The sequence below is a fragment of the Falco peregrinus genome, chromosome 6, assembly GCF_023634155.1.
Source record: "Falco peregrinus isolate bFalPer1 chromosome 6, bFalPer1.pri, whole genome shotgun sequence".
Classification (NCBI taxonomy): Eukaryota; Metazoa; Chordata; class Aves; order Falconiformes; family Falconidae; genus Falco; species Falco peregrinus.
In genome coordinates this window covers 38,244,967-38,266,685 of record NC_073726.1, presented here as the reverse complement: position 1 = coordinate 38,266,685, position 21,719 = coordinate 38,244,967, and the positions used below count along the sequence as shown (strand labels likewise).

At 45.4% G+C, this 21,719-nt stretch overlaps 1 protein-coding gene across 1 annotated transcript in view; it reads right to left on the bottom strand.

Moving 5' to 3' along the window:
• WIF1 (WNT inhibitory factor 1) overlaps nt 1-19,546 on the bottom strand; it is a 43,600-nt gene extending 24,054 nt beyond the window's left edge. The window contains exons 1-2 of the mRNA XM_013302949.3: nt 19,148-19,546; nt 18,916-19,055 (exon numbers count right to left, since the gene is read on the bottom strand). Coding sequence (XP_013158403.3) covers nt 18,916-19,055; nt 19,148-19,280 — 273 coding nt within the window. The 5' untranslated portion in view covers nt 19,281-19,546. The remainder of the gene's footprint in view (nt 1-18,915; nt 19,056-19,147) is intronic.
• Nucleotides 19,547-21,719: the final 2,173 nt, after the last annotated feature.

Sequence of the window (21,719 nt, the reverse complement as noted above, 5' to 3'; positions counted from 1 at the left end):
GGTTTTAAATTATACACACTTAAAATTCCTACAGAACTCCACTCCTCAGTACAAGATCTGTTGCCTTAGAATTTTCTTATCACTCAGATGCCATGTTGTGCCCACCTTGGTTTTGTTTCGTATTTAATCAAAACATTCACAGGAATGTGCATTGTGTTTTCTTCATTTTACGTGAAATATGTAGAATTAGAATTAATTGTAGCACCTGAAGTGAAGCAGAGTAGCTTAAAGTGTTGTATGTCACAGCTCAATAACCTAATGAAATCTGCAGCCCTTCTAACAAGGAAAAGAGAACATGTGCTAGCTTTGCAAGTAGATGTAAGAAATTAACTGTATTTTCTTCTCATTATTTTAAAGGGATCAGTGCTGAATGTTACCAGTTAAAGGACAAATATACCCTAATGCCAATTTTCTACATTTAAAGAAAGAAACTCATCAAAAAAGTTCCTTTTTATCCCAGATCCATGAATATTTCTGGCTATGCACATGCTAAAAGATGCTAGTAGGCATTATCCATAGCAGATGCTCACAGCACCGTATGCCATAAATAAAATCACAAAGTGAGGCAATGTATGTGTTTGTTAGGTGTTTACAGCATGGACCATTGCTTCTCCAAGATACTAACTGCATTAGGTCAGAGGAGTTGGTCCGTTTACATTCCAAGATGAAGCATGAAGCAAAATGAGATGAATTTCAACAAAGAGGGGAGCTGTAACCATACTGCACGTACCAGGCTATTGAAGGAGCCTGGCCAGAGTATGAGTATGTATGTCAGCAGCACATTTTATTACTGCAGTGCAGTCTAGACACTGCCGTAATGAACATCATAATGATGCCTCCTTAGACAAGCAGATAATAAACTGTCTGCTTACAAAGTTTTATTTTTCTGCTAGGGAAGGCAGCCTGGCCTTACTTGATAAATGGTCCTGTCACAGAGTGGGTAAACCATTTTTTGTACCTCCGTGTGACACTCAAAGAGATTTGCCATCAGCTTCACAAGGTAGTCCCAAAGTAGGAGGCATGCTTAACAGTACAAAGTGATACAGAAACACACTCTGAGAACACCATTTTACACAGAAGACAGGATAACCTGCCTGTTTGCTAAGGGTATGGGAATGAACTGAAGAAGTAGGATTAACAAAATCAGAGGTGCACACAAAAGGAAAAATGGAGATATTTTTGTGTTTCTAAGAAAGAAGGACCCAAATCAGAATTCAGTGAAATGGGCAATCTCAAAGAAAAATACATGATGTGACTGTTAATTGCACACCGCTGGGGTGAAATGCACACAGCTCTGCAGAGCATGTTTTATGCCTGCTTTCTTCACGTTAAGAAAACTGTGGCAGACTGAAGAAAACCCATGCATGAGGAGGAAGTCTTTTTTAACAAGGGAGTGAATCCCTGCATGCAACTTTCAACTTTCAACAATAACCACTTGTGGTTTTAGTGGTTTTAGAAGAAGAATGGGACAAAAACTCTCTGGTTTTGTCAATGGAAGATCACTAAGTGGTGCTTAATGTTTCCTGTGACATGTGACTGTGGATGGCAGATCACATCCTCCAAAAGAAGGACTTAGAAAGCTGGAAAAGAGAAATTTCTTCATTGCTGTCAAAAAGAGCCCCAGATTTTGAGAGGTGACATTGCAGGCTTCTGAGAATGCTTTGCACAGGAGAGATGGACAGAAATCTTTGCAAGAATACATTAACCTTTCCTCCAAGTAATAAGAAAATAATTTCTGTAAAGGTAAGTAATGCAAAGAAATCACTGTCAAGAAGCTTGGTGAGGCCGCAAAGTAATAGATTTAGATTACGTTTAGCAGTTGAGTTTCTGGCAGTTGGCTACTCTTTGGGAGACAGGGGAAACAGGGCTGCTACTTGGTCATTTTGAGCTGATATTTTCTCCCACCAGACCTTGAGTTCTGGAAGCGCTCTAGCATTTGAAGGGGTCATTTGAAACCAACACAAGACTGGAAGCTGAAAGGCTTGGCAGAAAGAGTGGGGTTCAAGATGGGCACCAGCGAAAAAGAAAAATCGAAATACACCAGCAGAATATTAACTTTGAAACTCATCCCCACACGCAAGAAAAGTAGACTACCTGAAACAGAGAGCCAAATAAACAAACACCTGTTGCACATCTCTGTCCATCATCAGCCTGCCAATGTTAGATCAGAGTCAATCCCTTGATGCAGTAGGCATCTGTAGTGGGGACAGTGGGACCATTCCACAAGGCTAAAGCCTTTGAAAGCAGTAGATGGGCAAACAGATCCACAACAATTTCCAAGTAAGTACAAGTACATCGATACAAAGGCATGTGGCATGCAGAATTTCTTAACAGTCACAACAAATTTACAGCTACTTGTTGAGGAAAGTCTTGGGGTTTCTCACTCCTTCCTTACCTTACTTTATTCAGAAACAAAAGAGAAAGCAAGAGAGCACAACTCTCCATATTTAGATGTTTTCTTGTTTAACAGATTTTATGTAACATATTTTATTACTGCTTCCCTAGTTACTACTGAGAAAACTAAGCTAAAAGGAGACAAAAATGGGGTTTCATGAAGATTCACAGTTAATTACATCTTGAAAATCTATAGCAAGGAATAATATTTTGCAGCATGAACCAGTCTGGAATGTGTATGTGGTGCACAAGACTCCTTTAAATTGTGTTCTCCTATGTCTTACAGATGCAAATTAGAAAACTCTGCTTTGGGGAAGGGGAAATAAACAACCAATATCCCCAACAGAAAAACAGCATTAAGAGTTCAGATTAAAAAAAGTTAAAGATACACAAGCCTTCATTATCTTCAAATATTTAATGAAACATATTGTTCTGGTATCCTGATAACTGGTAAAAGCTATTATCCTGAAGTTATTTCTTGTTCTGGCTCAACAAGAGCTAACTGATTCTTTCATCACACACCAGAAGATCAGTGCTCTCTCCAGTGGAGATTTCATGATCAGGGATGTTCAAAATGCCGATTTCCTAAGGGGAAATTATTACTGCCTCTTAGAGAAAAAAACTAAAACCTGTCTCATCAGGTTAGTTCCTAACAAAACAATGCTGTACAGGTCTACTATCCGCACCTGCAACACAACTATGTGGCTCTATCTACATTGAGAATAAACTGAGAGGTTGTTTTCTTCCCCTCATAGCTTGAAAAATAAGTGAAATCCTTGGATGGCTGGTCCTGGGAGTGCATCTTTACATAGATTACAAACTGTTTGCAGTTTCAGGCTCTGGATAGATTTATTTATAACTAATAAATTAGCCTGAAAATTCTTTTCAGAGAATATCAAATAATTTCAATAAAACCTTTACAATTAGGGAAACGATTGCACTAACAAGCATTTAGACTAGTTACGATGGAGATCTGAGCAGACACTACATTTAATTAAGCAGAATGCTTTTAAAAGCACAAATGTAAACCTTAGAGATGGTGGCTCATCTGACGTGACCAGAGAAAGTTCACAGCTGAAGAATATGCTAATCCACCTCCTGCTTGGTGGTAAACATAGATAATGCACACAGATTCATTTTGGCCATGCTTCAAACTTCCAACCCTTTGTTCTTAAGCCTCACAGGACAGCTTTGAAGTTGAGGATAAAGCTCCTCTAGCACACCATTACCAAAGAACAACCTTCTCATTATGATCTCATGAAAGTGTAATCAATAACTTACACAAGTTAAAAGCATGGCAAACAGCAAAGGTCATGTAATTGGGCCTTTATTGAGTCCATGTGTTTCACTCTTGGCTTTAACTGGCGCTCCCATATAATAAATATCTCTCCCCAAAATGTAAGCAATGAAATTTCCCAAAAGTTATGAAATCACACAGCAGCTTCTGTCAGACTGGAGTCCTTTTCTAGGGTCTCAAAGTGGGACGCTTCCGCTTTTGTGCACCTAAGTGACAGAAAGTTTGAAGCACCTCTGAGTGAGAGTTTCTTTATCTACTGCTCAGTAGATAATGGTCTTTAGCCTTGTATTTCAAGCAAACAAGTGTTTAAAAGTTACGGTATAAACATTTTGGAAAAAATTCAACTCTTTATCTGATTAGTTGCTAGAAAGACTTCCTTCACACTGCTCTCTTTTAACATCTGCTGCATGGATTTTTCAATGCCTTTTTTTTTTGTAAATATCCAGAGTAATTTTGTTCTTGTTTCACAGGCTGACATTGACCAAAGCAAATTCTACCATGAAAGAACAACTAAATTTTTATTTAAATAGAATGTTTGATTGGTGCATCTGAAAAGGAACTTGTGTGTTTGCTGTTGTACCTGAAAAAACACTGATTTGGCTATTGAGACAAGACCCTGGTATGTGGACATACATTACTGTAATATTTCCACGTACCACACAGGCCTCCATATAGTTATGCCCTCCGTAACTATACCTTAAATTTTGCAAAGCATCATAAAGCAGGAAAGTACTACCATATCCCCAGTTTCTGATGAGAAACTGAACAGTTTTTCAAACAACTTGTCTTTCAGGCTGTTTCTTAGGTTAGGCAGGATCTGCACAGCTTCACCCCTGGGTTACAGTGCCAGCCTCACAGGGTCCAGCCTTTTGATTTAAGGTCCAAAATGGTCCAATGTATTTCCCAGCATTTAAATGAAGTATCTTCCTTAAGGCCAGCTCATTCCCAATTTCCTCGACACTCAGAGGAAAGAGCAGCACTTGCAGAATACAATTCAGCCCAGTGAGAGTCTGATTTACCTGCTGTCTTGAACTGCCTTTCTCGCTCCCCCTGGTGCAGATGGAGCCTTTTCTTGGCGTGGGCACCTTCACGTGCCCTGGGCTCTGCTGAATTTCTCTGTGCTGGTTTTTAAAGTTGCACACCGCAGAGGCAGTGAGTCCTGAGTTTTGCTGTGGCACGTGGCTGTGCTGCTGAACACAGTTCTCTCCACTTGGTACCATTCCACTGAGTCTAAGTGGGTTATTTAGAGAAGCCCCCTCACCAAAAATGTCTGTCTTCTGCCCTAGCCACTGCTAGTGTACCAGTCCCTTCCTTTTCAAGGCCTGTCCTTCTCGCCTTCTCCTTCTTCTGGTCACAATCTTTATTTAGAGGGGATTCAGATGATGAACATGGCAAAGAGCCATGCTGGTTTTTCCTTTTTTCTCCTTCTGCTACTGTCCCTATCTTCAGTGGGATTAAGAAATAGTCCTGGCACTTTCTAGGTTAAAAGTTTTGTGCAGATGAACTTGGTGAAAGACAAAAGTAGTGTTCTGGTACAGGCAGTGCTGGCATGACCAGGGCAACCCTCCATTCGAGGAAGATGAAAAGAAATTAGGAAGACTTGTGACAGTCAGGGTCAAGTTGAGCTTCCAGATGAACCCTCTGCACACATTTGCAGGACTGAGTCCTACTCAGAAAGGTATAAAGCTTATTTTGGGAAAGCTACATCATCCTTCTGGGTTTTTTTCCACTCTGGATAACATGGCCTATCATCTGTCAATATAAATCCTGACAGGGAGGGCTAGCAGCTGAAAGGTCCCCACAAGAATGTTTTGCAGAGACCCTAACCTCATTTTTATTAGAGAAAATGCCAGTGAAACAGTTCAGCTTCAGACAAGAATACGTGGACCTCCCCAGATTTACCTCTATTGAAAAACCAGCTGGAGTCTGATGACACCGGAAGCTTATACTCTGCTTTGAGATAACAGCCCCATTTGGGATTAAAGAGTTTTGCTAAGATCAGAGATGTAATTTATTCCTTGATGCACAACTATGGTAAATCTGGTCTGCTCTTGCAGACTGAGGCCAAATTGTCCTTTTTTGTCACTTAATACATCCCAGATGTGCTGACACTCCCTAACTTCTGCTGGAGTCAAAGGCTGCTGGAGGTTCTCCAAATGCCCCAAACCAGCCTTTATTGACTAAACGCAGTGAGTAGCTCTGGACTGAGTGTGGTCCATGGTACTTGCAGGAAGAAAGACACACTGGAGCAGAACAATGTCATGCACTGCAGGCCCTGCTGAGCTGTCAGGTCAGCTCTCTGCATCACTACAGGGTGCAGAAATGCAGTGCTCAGACAGCAGCCTATGGGTCCAGCCCTACCTGTCACCTGCATCAGGCCTCGCTGTGATACCAGCCGGCTGAGTCAATTTTATTTGGTTCTGCTTGAATTTCTGCCAGTGAGAAGGTGCTTGGGGTTTGGGAGTTGTTTCTCTGTTCTGATTTGATTTGCCACATTTTCTGTAGCTTGCAGTACTGGGACTGCACCAGGGCAGCAGAAGGCAGGCTGAGACTGCTGTCACAGTCCCCCCTCTTCAGACATAGCCCGTGTGATGAGCTAACCAAGAGAGCAGATGAAACTAAAAATTGATCACTTCTTTCTGCAGGGTTAGTTTTCAGCCAGAGCAGCTCCCTGAGCAGCCCATCAGCACTGGCACAACAAAGAGAATGGAAATGTGTGACCAGGGATGGGAAAGAAGATGGGACAGTGTCAGGTGGTAGCCTGGCTGAAGCTGTTGTGGAATGGCACTGGAAGTGAGGCAAATTGTTCCTATGCCATTGACAGGCGTCACGTTTTATTATCCTGGCATGAGGAAGCAGCTAAGCTGCGAATCATCAGCAAGAAGTTGGTTCCCTCAATGCACTGCTGAAAGCAACAGAACCCACACCCAAACAGGGCACGTGCATTCTCGATAGCACTGCCAGAGTCATCATGCGGACACAAGGTTTTTTACCTCTGAGAAAAACTTAAAAATCCAAACATGTGATCCCACCCTCAGAAATATCTTGCTATTGTTCACTGAGGTTTTACACCAGGAATAATTCAAGTTGACTCAGGTTTGTCATGTTTTTAAGCTTTGGGTTTTAAGCAGTTTGTGTTAACAGGTTTCTTTGGAGCAACGCTGGATTACAAACACGTTTCTAAAATGTAACCAGGGAGTCACCAAGTGCCACCTTTCCGTTTGTGGCATGCCATGCAGGTGTGCTGTGCAGCTGAAGTGAAGACAGTTCGCACATCTGTTTTCAAGTGACTCTCTTGCCACATCTTAGGAAAATGTTGTACAGTCTCACGGAAGGCTGGACAAGGATGCTGCACCAGAGGCATTTGTGATCACACTGACCACACACATACAGTTTGCCAGTGAGGAAATCCACTGGTCAGGGTATGACCTGTCTCAGCTCAGGATGATGCTGTTCTAGTGCAAAGGTGAGGCCCATGCTCGGCTGCTTTTGCGCCTGAGGTTCTCAGGCAAACCAGCCTGGAACCCATGCACTCCTGCGTCAAGTGAGCCTGAGCTCCTCCAGCAGCCGTTGCCAGCACGGTGGTGCACACAGCATATGGGCTCCCTCCTGTGGATCTCCTAAAATGTACCGGAGAAGGACCATGGAGCACAGCCGGGGAGCCCTGCGGCTGAGGAAGGCCCACACAACCTGCTCTCTGCAGCTCCTCTCCCACAGCCTCCCCGGCGTGGGGAAGGAGATCCCATCTCTGCTCCGCTCAGGGTGAAGAGACACACCGCTGTCTAGACAATTCAGTTTGTGTAACATGCAAGCTGTTTTCAAACTTACAGATCTCTGAGGAACACAGTAGAGTTTTTTCCCTAATTCTTTCTACCTTTCGATCATTTGGTTTTCTTTTAAAGGAAACAGAGAAAATGTCATACAAAAAACACTTGTGTTAAAAAAAAGAAACAACTTTCAAGAAGCCTTATGGTATCCAGTTAAGCAGTCAAAAACCAGGAAATACCAGTGAATAATGCTGTATGTACAAACACCTCTGCCTCTGTTTTTACGAGACATTCAAAGCTCATTAGGTACATGAGCCCATACCAACTCTCATCTATGAGACGTGACTCAGGTGCTTTTGCAACTGTGAATCTCAGAACCAAAGAACTGCTGCTGAAGGCCCGTGGGCTTCCTCAGGGTGAACGGCTGTTACAAACACTGGGTAGCCTTTGGAAATCTGGCCCATTACATCAACTGGACACATTAATATGCAGATACACAGTAAACTGCACAGTCACAAGCTGTGCAGTACAAGACATGCAGAGGTCTGGGGAAAGCATGCTTGCACATGAAGGTCAACTACCTTAATGTAATAGTTTGTTGCTGCCACCTTTCAATTGTATTTCATAAACTGAGATTCATATGAATTATGGGTGGCAGAAACTGGAATGCCACAACTTGCTGACAACAAGATTCATTAGGAATGTTTTTTGGGGGAAATGTATATGGAAAAAACTCTCAAGCTCAAACCATGCTGGTCATTTCCTAAAACCCACATATGTGTTTTCAAATGCAGATTTTTAAAGTAGTAGAAATCTGTTTTCCAAAAAACTGTGGTTTATCTGCAGGCTATTAACATACTCCTGAAGGACAACAGGCAAACAACACACCTCAGTTAGAAGGTCCATTTTCAATGATATACTGAAAGGTATGTTTAGTTGGTGGTTGAGCTGTTGACATGCAGGTTGTACAAATTTTAATCCAAGGGTTTTTGCTTTTTCAAATAAATGTCTTCAAATATTTTCAGTGCATTGAGAGTGGTCAGTAGCTCATCTTGCCCTTGACAGAAATATAACTTAGACTTTACCACAGGAAGTAATTTAAGTATACCATTACTAAATCTGGCTTATCTGGAAGTCTGTAATCAGAGATAAAAAGCAAGCTTCACGTAAACATCTTTGCTGCTTGATTACCATCAGAGTAGATGCTCATGCATGTAAACGGTCCTCTGAATGTGGCCAGGGTAGCAAAACCAGATTTGTTGTCAAGACATAACAATAATAATAATGTGTGAAACAGTGCTGCAAATTCTCGTAATTATCAGTTCAAGGAATTCTGCTCAGGTTATAAGAAAAGCACTAGCCCTTCTTTCTGTGTCTCACCGTGCTCAGGGAAGCCCCTGGGGACTGGCTGCTTCCTCCACCTTCTCCAATCCTGAGTGGAATAACCAGACAGCGCCCAAGCAGGAGACTGGCACAGCTCTCCTCTCAGAGCCAAGAGGGTTACTTTGGGGATCCTCTTTTGTTTTTACCGGGAGTGGCTATAAAGGAATCACAGAAGGAAGAATTTCACAATGCCACTTTCACAGAAGGGCAACAGCCATCCCTTTCTTTCCATCCCTCACAAAAACGGCTTCCTACTTCGCACTCTTTATGAGACCTCTGGCCTGCAGAAGGGAGGAAATCCCAAAGAACCTGGGTATGCTCCATCACCTGCTCTAAACCAAGAAGAGGAAAGACTTACTGCAGTTACCTCAATCTTTGCAGACAGGGACAGGAAACATACAAACCTAGAGACAGAAGTTTCTGTTGGAGATGTTGGGGCTGGGGAGAGGTGGAGAAACAGATTTCACAAGAACTTGCAGAGGCTGTGAGCTCTGTAAGTCCAGGTAATCACTCCTCCCACCAGCAAACTGTCAGATTCCTCATCCTTTTAAATATTTCCCCATTAATTTAATGGAAAGAACTTATACTGCTTGGTTGTATTGTACAGGATGAGAAAACCTTAGTTTTGGATGAATAAAGGTCTTTTATAAATAAGTTAAATAGGAATGTTTTAAAACTTGTAATTCTACTGCTAGGTTTCAATTAATTGCTGTCTAAACAAATAATAGTCACAGTGGCATCATGGCACCAACTATATAAATTATGAAGTTTACTCAACTGCAAATGTTTGGAAGGACAATTACAAAGAGTCTATTAACTAATCAGGATATTCACACTGATATAATTCAAATGCTGATGCCATTACTGGGCAGGATAAGGCGCAGACTTTGTCCCATCAAAGGAAAGGTACGGTTATGTCAAGTAAAAATGTGAAACCCAGGTGGTTCTTGATGCAACCAAGATCTCTAATTTCTCTCTGTAAGGCACAGTATAAGCTTCTCCACCTTGTACTTAAGACCAACATGTCACAGCTCTGACTGGAGGGGAGCAACATGTTGGGTCATAAGCCTTCAGCTACACTCCTTTGCCAATAGGGAAATCTGATCATGCCTATGCAATCTGAATAGATGTTCCTCTGCAAAACTGGGAGGAAGGAGAGGAAGAAAACCCAGCACAAAGAAAAAAAATAAATAAAACCACCAATGCAATGGTCAACACAACCTGCTAGCAAGTTATTTCCTAACTCTTAATGTGGTTATGCATTTCATCTGTTGCTTGTGATTACAGACCCAGTTAACTGTATTTTGCCTCTCCTTCCTTTCTGGCAGATGCCAGTGGGCTCTGTGGTACACCCTGCCTGTTCTCACTGAAGGTCTCTGGGTGGAATACTGCAGACACATAGCCACTTGCAGTAATTTGTTGTACCTGTAGCTTCACAAGGGAAAAATAAATTTGTTTCAAATGGATTCTGTTTCAACAGTTCAAATTATTTCCCAGAACCTCTGCAAGAAAGAGAACTGACTAAGGCTCAAACTTGGAAAAATGAAAGCAGTTTGCTGCAGTTTAAAAGGAACAGGTTGAAGCTGGTACTTGTACTCCTTACTGAAGCTGTTCAGTGGACTTTATTTCTTGCCTATGTGTTTTTTAGTCTTAGATCCCCATCCACCATATCAACATTCACACATTTGCAAGTTGACAGCATGTAGAAAACACTGCAGGGAGAGCCTACCTTCTCCTGCTCATCAACAAGTTGTGATTTCTCCATGTCTTTTTCATGTTCTCAGAACAAATAGGTTCATAATCGCAGTACTGAAAGCTCTGAACTTGTTCTTTGCTGGTCAGAACGGTCCAAGAGCCTGCTGTCTCCTCCTCTAGGCAGCCATCGCTGTGAAGGCTGGCTCTGCTGCTCTTGCTACTGGTTTCTGTGCTTCAGCACTCAGGGCTGGCGACAGATCTTCTCATTAGTGGGCTGCTGTTTAGGGAGTTTGTTTTCCCTGGTGATGGGTCAAAACCTGAGGCTGGGAGATTGCCAGGTTTGATGTCAAGCATATTTATTTCCTTTAGGATCAATTGGGTTTAGCTAGTCGTTTATCCAGGCTAAGGGGCAACTTCAGAGGATTTGTGGAACCAGCTCTGAAAGCCATATTTGGTCTCTAAGTTATTTATTGAAGTATTTGGCAGTGATGGCAGCAAGTGCTGAAGCAGCTGGAAGGTAATTGCCCACTTTTCCTTATACAGCCAAGCAAGCTAGATTCCACCAGATGGTTACAAAACAAAGCAAACTTTCATACTAGATGCAAAAAAATCCAGGTGTTTTCTTGTTTGGCTGAAAAAAAAATCCACCCTAAATCTTTGTAAGCCTTTACCAAGGCATTTCTATTCTGCATGTGCCTCTTCTCCAAATCAGACTTGTCAAGTAACTCCTCAGCATTTTAGTGCAGCTACGCAGTCTTCTATAAATGGACTACAAATCCACATACTGTGGTGGATTTCAGGTATCGTATCTGGATAAAGTCCTACAACAGCATCACTGCCCTTGTTTTATTTATGTTACTTTTTCTGAGGCAGATCTCAGTTTGCTGCTTCTCTGTGATTGTACAAGCCAGTCTCAGTTCTGTGCTCGTGCCCGACCCATTTTGTGTTAATGGCTGGCTTGGGCGATGAGAGGAGAGCAGTGTATTTTGTTTACCTTGACTGTAGTAAGGCTTTCAGCACTGTCTCCCAGAACATCCCCACAGAAGAAGTGAGGAAGTGGGATTTACATTAAGTGAGGTGGATGGCTGCACTGCCAGGCTCAGTGGGTTATCAGCAGCATCACCAAGCCCAGCCAGAGGCCAGTCACTAGCAGTGTACCTCAGGGGTTGATGCTAGGTCCATACTGTTTAACATCTTTATAAATGACCTGGATGTTGTGACAGAGTGCACCTTCAGCAAGTCTGCAGGTGATACAAGCCATTTACATAACAGAAAACAGCAATAAAGCTAACTTCTACTGAAACATATATCTGCGGCAGCAATCTATTACGTTTTATACATATAATTCACTGCAAAGAACAGTGTGTTTTGTTATGGAAAGACTATGTGTTGCAATGCAACTGCCTGTTCTTTGCTGTGCATTTTGGGTGACTGCACTTTCCACAAGGTATGGGCTACAGTCTGATGTAGCAAAGAGTTAGGCCCCAAATAAACAGTTAAAAAGCAAACAAGCAAACAAAAATACGCCAACAAAACAAAAAAATCCAACATGGTTGAACAGCAGAATGGAAGAGAATAATAGAAGTAGCATCTTTCAAAAGGTGGAATTTGTACACAAATAAAAGAAAAGAAGAACAAACTGGCAAGCCAAGTGTAATGCCACAGGAAGGCAAAACAAAAAATGGTTTTGAAATGCATTTTCCTGAAAGCTTTAAAAATAGAAATCAAGAATGCATTGCTCTGAGCCAATACCCAAAATTCTGTTCAACATGATGCCAGTACTACTACATATCACTGTTTTGAAAGCTCTGGGTCACACCGTATTCCTTTCATATGTGCATGTCCTAGGACAAGTACAGTTTCTCACATTCATTTTATACGTACATAATTCACACTTCACTAGAAGCAAGTCATTCATACTCATAGCTACCCAAAAAAAAAAAAAAAACAAAACCTCTTTGGAAAGCATGATATCAACAAAAGTTGTTAAATACATTAAAAATCCTTCCAGCTAGTTCTTGTTATGGTTAGTTCTTACTTTTTACTCCATGGCATTACTTGTAATGGCATTAACTTTGGACCACCAAGAACATGCTTCGGAAGCTGTCTGTAAGTAAGAGGTGATGTTGACAGAAAACATTTTCACTTCCACAAGGAAGAAGAAAGCAACACAGCTTAGATTTTGTATTTTAGAAAAACCATTAGTAACATGGGGAAAAAAAAATCTGTACATTTTCACACAGTATAGTCTTGAAGCTCGGGGTGTCCTGTTAGTTCCAGTGCTTCTCAGCAGTTAGGTTGTACAATGCAGCTACTACTGTAAAAGTAGTGGAAATATTTTATTACTTAAGCTTTTTTGTTAAAAATATATTAGAATATTTATAGAAAGGATAAACAACGAAAATCTTGAAGAATGGTTTATTTAACACAGCTTTACACTGCTGTGTAAAGAGAATAATTGTGTAGTTTACACATATACCATGTAAATTACTATGGAAACCAGATGTAGCTTACACTACAAGGTGCCTTGTAACTCATCTCTGCTGAGCAATAAATCCCCCTCTTTTCTTCTTGGCAAAACTTTGAGAAACTTTACTGCTGTTTTCTATCAGCAGATACACCAGATGGCTGGCACATGCCTGCCTTACTAAGAAAGTGGGATCTCTACAGCATTACTTTGATCCCTGGTGGCATGTCTACAACACTGAGACGCAAAATACCACAGCTGAGCAGAATCTAAATATTAAAGGTTTGGAGCTGTGCTCTCAATATGAGAACGCTCTGTCTAAAAATCATGCTCACAGTATGTAAACATCTTCGCATTCCACATGGAAATTTTGGTACAGAGGTCAGAAAACAAAGTATTTCCCCTGTTTGGTAACATGAAACTGCAGTGAAGGTACTACTGTAAATCCCAGGAGTGCAAGTTTATGTGACTGCCCTGACCAAACTTCCAGAACACCAATACCGTTATCAGAAGAAAACCCTAAATTGTGCATATGAGCCATTTTTTAATCTGAAAAGCATCACTGCAATCGCTGGGTACGAGTAAAATATTTACCAAAAAAATCAGCAGCTTCTCTGAAGAAAGGCTTCCTTTGAAAAATTACATGCTTTGAAATTCACTGTTGTTTTTTTTAAATTTCAGTTTATCAGGGAAATAATGATGTTTGAATGGAGAACCCTATTACATCAATAATGCCTTAAAACTGGTAGTCTGTTAGCTTTCCTCTGGACAAGGAAACAAAACTTCTACTGGCATAGCTGGATATTCCATTTTATCTTCATAGTCAGGCTACATCTCAGCAGTACAGGGTAATTCCAGAAAAATCAATTGAGCTATTCAGGGTTGATGCTCACATCTCTGAGATCAGAACTATCCTCCACAAGCTGTAATTAAATAGCACTCCTAAGCTCCACTTTACAATATAGAAATGATGCTAGGAAATGCCTTGATGACTCTCTTTACAAGGTACGCATCTCTTTGCTTTACTCAAGGTTATCAATAACTCTGATCAGAAGTAACCCAGCCATTCCAGTAGGGTCAGGTCCAGTTGCCTCTTCTAAGGGCCCCAAGGACTATATGCCGGGATGCCCCCTTATCTCCTGACACTTGTGCTCTTGTGACCAGAAGTTCTCCCAGACCAAAGACCTTTCCCCAGCACTTTATTCCCTTGCACACAACGCACATCTCCTGTCATAGGGCAGAACGACCACTGCCACACCACAAAATGGCATGCATCCAGCAGCACCAGGCTGGATATGTCTTTAGCACTAATATACATGCGATATCCATGCACCATGAGACATGGGATTCAGGCACCAGCATACAACTGACCAAATGGCACATCACGGACACACGCATTCAACCATGCAAGAGGAGAGGAGCTGTGGGGTACTCATGACAGTTGGGAGTAGGAGGGAAGCTGCTACAATAATTCTTCTGGCTTCTCACCCAAATACTTCTCCCACATACGAAAGGAAGAAAGCAGCCTGGGCAGGCTGTGGCCTAGGCTGATTGCTTCTGTGGATCAAACCAGAGACTACTACAAGACAAAAATTCCAGCTTGCTGTTTGGTTTCTTTTTTCACCTCCTGTCTATTAAATCAACCTGGCTGCTGCTCTGTCACTGATCAACGTTTTTTTTTAAAATATGGCTCTCTCCCACCAATACTCACATGTGAACTTAATTCTATTGCTGTCAGAAGTCCCACTGAAAGTTAACCACACATATTGGGTTGTGTATTTGGAACTTAAATACCTGTCATACGTTTCTCAACACTGTAGAGATTATGTTATCACTGCAATCTTTGCTACCTTCCACTGGTGGACATGGTGAAACATGACATAGCATTAGATAGCATAATAGGGTCTCTTCCTCTCTCATTGGGAAGCCTTTCAGTGCAATCTTTCCCAGAGGACAAGACCCCCAAAAGTCATTATTCTTTATTTTGCAAAAACCATACAGAATAAGAGCAAGAAACACACCAGTGAGCTCCAGTGGTTACACAGATGCCTACCATATGGTATATATTACCACTGATTTTTGCTTTTTTAAACCTTTCAAATCAAGGAGCAACCTTTGTAACCACCAATTTACCCAGATTACATTTTTTCTAAAGAGAACGTAACATCTGTAATCTTATATTTAAATTCACAGGTAAAACCATGAAGTGCATAAAAACATAACAAATCCATTCTGCAGTACTCTAGCCTTCTCATAACCCCTGGCTCATCCTGACTTCCCCAGAAAAAGTAGGTATTTAGCACCTTCAGACCCTTAGATTTCAGGGTTTCCCCAATATTTCCTAATAATTATTTAGAACTAAGAGACTAAGGACTAAAAGCAACACATACTTTTCTTTGGTTAATGTTTTCTAGTGAAAATGGCCTTAATTTTCAAAAGTTTAATACCATAAAGAGTCTTTTCTGTGTAAAATAGATGCAGGGCAGAAAGGCCACTGCATTAGAAACATAACATCTTAAACGCAGTGGGGTTTTACCACTTCAGTTTATACAGAATACAGGTACAATCTAGTCCTTAAAACACTCCTTTCAACAGACATTTTTGAACTAGACTATGCACATACACAGCAGTGCAGGACTGAGAAGTATTGCCACTCCCTGGGTTGGATTATTTACTCACCTACAACTTGGATCATTATTTATCCCAGGAGCAGGTAGATGGAATCTACCCACAGGATGTTTATATCCAGTTTCCACAGGTGTAAACAGGGATGCAGGGTGCATCTCAGGAGAGACTTAGCCCTACCCTGCTGGAGAGCCCAGGTGTGGTGGGTTGACCTTGGCTGGCTACCAGGCACCCACCCAGCCACTCTCTCACTCCCCTTCCTGTTGACACAGACAGGATCTCCTGTACCTTCTCAGGAGAAGTCTGGTCTCTATAGACCCAAAAACGGTCTAGCTACTGCTAGAGGCTGTGGCATATGCTACTGACAGTGCCCAAAACCTTGGCGCTCCAGAGAAACACCTTCAAATCTCAAGTGGGATACAAGATATAAGGCACAAAATACAAAACTCACAGAAGAAATTATTTCAGCTTTACCAAACAGGAAACAGCTGTATGCTAGTGAACAGTTGTTTCACAGAAAGCAGTCTAGTACCTCAGTATCTTGAATGCCTTTCCTCTTTCAAAGAATACATTTCAATTTCTTTTCCTTCTTCCTTTCTTGACTCTCTCCTCTCCTCCCTTCCCCTTCCCAGACTTAGGAAATCCCCAGAAAAAAGTATTCTGCTGGAATAAAGGTAGCAAGTATTTAGTACTTTCCTGGATGCGTCAATGGAAACTTCTAAGAACATGTATACTTAAAAACAAAAGAGAACACTGAAAAAATATGTTAGAATGTGCTCATTTGTTCCCCTCATAAAATATTGGAAATTCTGGAGAAACTGTGTTTTTTTGCCACAAATAACTTCTATCCTGCTTCTCTTTGCAGCACTACTGTGGGCAATGGTGTTGTTGCTCTATGGGCTACAGAAGAAATACTCATGTTTTTTCCTGCCCTTTCTCATCATATAAAGAGCTGCCTGGCAGAGGGACAGTAACTGCCCTGGTTTCCACAGAGGATGATAAGAACAGTGAGTAACAGGCAGCTGTAACCAAACACCTCTGAGGGATACAAAAACCAACGGGACTGTAATACCAAAAGAAGACATTTTCTCTAGGATGCTGAGTATATCCATTTTTTCCCCAACTCATAAAAGACTAGGGGGTTGAAACTCCTTCCTAAGCTTAGGCTGCTGGTTGAAATCCTGCTCTTCATCTGCAGATGTGCATACGTATCTAAATATCCACAGCCATAAGGCTGGAGTGCCAATGTTTTTATTGACTGTACACACAGATGAACTTGTAAGGAGTAGTTAGATGAGATTATAAAATCTCCAAATGCAGAGTCTCTCAGCTTTAACACTTGTTTGACCCATGAACATCTGAAAGTTAACACACTGTTATAGGGACAGAGTGGTGCAATGACGTGACTTTAACCGTTTAGGTATTTCACTTACAAATTATGTTTCATCTAACAGGAACTCAGTAATTCAGCCAAGAGGAGAAGGAATAATGGGTTAAACAGCTTTGCTGCTGCTCAGAAGGGATTTTGTCCTGCAAGTTGCGTCAAGGGGAACACTTATTTATGTTGTCTTTAAGCCTGTGACTCCACATCAGTGTTACAATCATCTTTTCCTAATGAGCTACCTGTAGGCAGCAAAGGAGGGAGAGGAGAGCACAAGAAAGGAGGGCAAGGTTCAGTCTAATATCTCAATCCTCCTTTCCCAAAAAGAGGTAGTAAATTTTATCATGGACAGCAAGCGAAGCTGGCAGAGAAACATCACAGGAAATATCGTCCCAAACCACACTAATTATTTCTAGGTACTTAAATGCCAACCCTTGGTGTACAAAGTCGCTTCCTCTGTAAAGCCGAACTGGAACACCAAAGACCTTCAGCAAGTCACTTAGCCTTTGTGACTAAGTTTTGTCTCTCTGCATTCCCTTCCCTCTCTAAAAGAAGAGGTGAAGTGTTTCCTGAACTCAAAGGCTTTGTGAGGACAGCAAAAAAAATCACAAGGGCCTCAGACAACACCTCAAAGCCAAACAAGTTCTGTAGTCAGAAAGAGTATTTTAAAACAACCAAAACCACAACCAAATTGGTGAAGCTGCAATTAGCTGAATTATACAACCAATTTACACTGAATGTTTGAAGGTAAATATTGTTTCATCTTTACCAAGCTCTTTATTGCATGAAGTCCACGTCCGGATTTTAAAAATGACTTAATTTCATCCATCGTTTTTCTGTTACATTGATTTCTTTTCTGTATCCGCCACAACGTATGCTAACGTGTTTCAGCTTTATGCAAATTTAGCATACATTGTCAGCATGTCAAATCGTGCATCTGTTTCTTCAGAAAAACATGTCATTCTTATCTTTTCAATGAAAGAACCCAAAGGGATCCAATACACTACAGAGCTGTGTGGTTTTGCAGTTAAACTTGATAAAATTAAGACTACAGGAGACAATTATTATTTACCAGAACTACAAATGAAGCATGCGCGTCCAGTAAATAGACATCAATGAATAACCTGTAGCGTACGTCCATAAACTGAAGGGAGCCGAAAGAAAATTGCATCCGAACTACCGCCAGGTTAAGTTTTATTGAAAGCAAAGGCAACCGGTGTCTTCCCCGCGGGCTCCGGGTGGCCGCTCCCGCCTCACACGGGCCCGCCGCGTCCTCCAGCGCCCGGGACACCCGGCGCCACCGCGCACGCCACAACCCCGCCTTTAAGCACGCGTTCCCCGCGACGGGGCCGCGCGTCCCGCCGCCCCCCGAGCCCTGCCCGCCGGTCCTGCCGCCCGCCGCCCCAGCCCGCCGCCCCCCGAGCCCTGCCCGCCGGTCCTGCCGCCCCCCGAGCCCTGCCCGCCGGTCCTGCCGCCCGCCGCCCCAGCCCGCCGCCCCCCGAGCCCTGCCCGCCGGTCCTGCCGCCCGCCGCCCCCCGAGCCCTGCCCGCCTGTTCTGCCGCCCCCCGAGCCCTGCCCGCCGGTCCTGCCGCCCGCCGCCCCCCGAGCCCTGCCCGCCTGTTCTGCCGCCCCCCGAGCCCTGCCCGCCGGTCCTGCCGCCCGCCGCCCCAGCCCGCCGCCCCCCGAGCCCTGCCCGCCGGTCCTGCCGCCCCCGAGCCCTGCCCGCCGCCCCGGCACCCTGCGGGCTCCGGGGGCTGCCCGCGCGGCGTGGGCGTGGGGCACGGCGGCAGGCGACCCGCACCTGGGGGCGCACCGGCACCCTCGGAGAGGGTCTCCCCGACTATTCCACAGCCAAACCACCTGTCCGGTTTTAAAGAGCCGCCCCTCGCCTCGTCTCTGCACCTACCCGTCCCGTTGCCTGCCAGGTGAAGTTCATGGCGTGAATGCCGACGGGGATGGCGGGCATCCTCTGTTGGGCTTTCCTGAAGTCGTGGGTGAACGGGGCCATCTTCCCCTCGGACACGATCAGGATGTCCTCCTCGAAGCCTGCGAAAGGCAAAGGGGCGCGATGGGCGGCAGCCCCGCCGGGCCCGACTCCCGCCCGCTGCTCAGCCGGCCGGGGCAGCGGCCCCGCTTACCGATGAGGACCCGCGCTTGCTGGGCATCGATCCACATGTAGAGCGTGTCGGGCTGCCGCGGCGCGGCCCGCAGGCTGCAGAGGCTGAGCGCACCGCAGAGCAGCGCGGCGCACAGCCGCCCCGCCGGGGCCATGCTCCGCGCACCGCCCGCCGCGCCCGGGGCTCGCCGGCTGCCGCTGCCGCTCCGGCCGCGCCTGCCCTCTGCCGCTGCGCGCCCGCAGGCGCGGGGCGGCCCCGCCGGCGGCGGCGGGAGGGGGGGCGCGGAGCGGGGCGGGCACGGGGAGGGCGGCGTGCGGCGTCGCAGCCGCGCACGGCCGCCGGCGGGCAGCCGGGAGCTCGGTGCTCGCAGGCTGCTGCAGGCGTGCGCCTTCCCCAGCTCCGATGGGCGGCGGCGCGACGTGCAGCGACGGGGTAGCCGGCGGTCGGCCCCCCGCTCCCCCGGGCACGGTGCGTGACCCACGCCTCCTCCGCCCCGGGGGACGTGCCGTGGGGCCGTCGTGCCCGGCACATGCTGCGCGCGAGGTGCGATGCGGTGCGGCACGTCCGCCCCGTCCCGCTGCTCGCCCGCAGGGGCAGCGACGGCACCCCGGCAATGTCGTCGGCACCGCCACGGGCACAAACGCATCGGTGAAGCAAGCAAGCCTGTGCGCCGCGGCCGCCTGGCACACGCGGCGCTGGGGCTGGGGGAGCTCCAGCAGAGCGGCAGGGGGGTGCAACCGGGCAGGGGCTCCCAGCGGGATCCGGCACGGCCGGGCCGCAGAGCAGCGCGGCAGCGACGGCGCGTCCCGGCGCTGGGGTGCTGCGCGGTGCGGGTGACAAGGTGCCAGAGGGAGAAAAGGCTTTCACCTTGCGTGTGTCCCATGGTCTCGGGAACAGTGGTGATGCTGAAAGACACTGAAGTGTTGCCATTTACGCAGAAACTGGAACGGGGTCGATGTAGAAACTTGGTACAGCTGAAAGAATTTTACGTTCAAAAAGTTATTTAAACAGAATCATGCCCTTTAAAGGAAGAAAAAAAGTACTGTTTCTATATTTTTCAGATTCTTTCATAAGAAAAGACCAAGTCTTACTTAAAAAAAAAAAAAAAAACAAACCTAAATCTGACCAGGGTAGATACAGTTTGAGTAAAACCCCCAAGTTTCTGTCTGTAATGTTCTGGAAGGAGCCGAAGGGTATTTTCTGCCTGTGAATGCTGCCTTGGGTGCTGCTGTGCTCCATCCCATGACTGCAAAAGTTACCTCTGGATTAACTGCCTGCAACAGAATTCTTCGGGTCATGGGAAACACCATGAAGTTGGTCTTGCTTTTCCAGACAGATTTATATGAGCTGGATTTACCATGTCGGCTTACACACAGGGAAAGGTACTGAGCTCTGTCATTATTTCGCTTTTTCATGCCCCAGGAGCACAGCCGAACTGGTAATGGTGATTTTTGTACGCAGAAGATTTATGCTTCAACACATTAACTAACCTCACCCTCCCACTGACGTACTGAACTGCCCGTTTTCCTCCTCTCCCTCCTCCTGCCGCTGGCTGACGTTACAAACGCCGCCTCGCGTGCTGTCCCGGCGCAGGTACCCCCCCGTGTTCTGTCCCTCGGCCCGCTCGGGGGTTTATTGTCAAACCCCCCAGGGCAGCACACGTGCGCGCCAGGGAGAAACGCGCGTACTGACACACCGCGTGCATGCGTACGTGTCAGAAATACCCTGTAACTATGAAGCGCGCCGTGAGAACACCGCCTCTACATTTTCCATATGCAAGTGCACGTAAGGCACCCGTGCGCCCGCCAGCACTTGCAGGCGCCTTCCTTCCAGTGCACCGCGTTCTGCGGGTGGGGAGCTGGCGCGCGGGGACGGAGCGGCTCGCGCAAGTTCATCCGAGGAAGATGCGGCCGGGATGCAGTGCTCCTGCATCCGCAGGTGCTGCCCTAGAAACCTGCCCAGCCGGAAAAGCTCAAGCTCCAAAAGCTGGAGTCAGCCTACGTACCCTTAACAGAAATGCCCCACCTCTAGACCCTTGTTAGATAAGGATGATTATTTACTATCTTTTTATTATTTATCATTATTTATTTTGTATAAAGTTTCATCTTACGCACTCCCCTGCGCTTGCCCCTAACCGACTACCTACGGTTCGAAGGGTAACCGCGGGTCAGGTTGCTCCCGAATTCCCGCCCCCTGGCCGGTGCTTTCCTTCCGCCCCGCCCGCCCCGGGGGAGCGGCCCCCCCGCGCCGGGCGGGACACCGGGACACCGCCGAGACACCGCCGGGACACCGCCGGGACACCGCCGGTGCGAGGCTGCCCTCTGCCGGCCGCCGGCGGCCCCTGCAAGCCCCGGGGCGGGACGGCTGCCACAGCTCCCGCTCCCTTCCCGCGCCGCCCCCCGGCTCCAGCGGCGGGCCGGGGGTCTTGTCCCGCAGGCTGCACTGCCAGGGGCCTTCCTGAATAATCTAATAAACAGGGAGAGACACTGGCTTTCGATCGATGTTCCTAAAAAAAACCATGCCGAATAAAGTTACGTCATGTGGAGTTTTGAGGTAGTATAGGACAACAGCTGTTAATTATTTTGGAAATTTG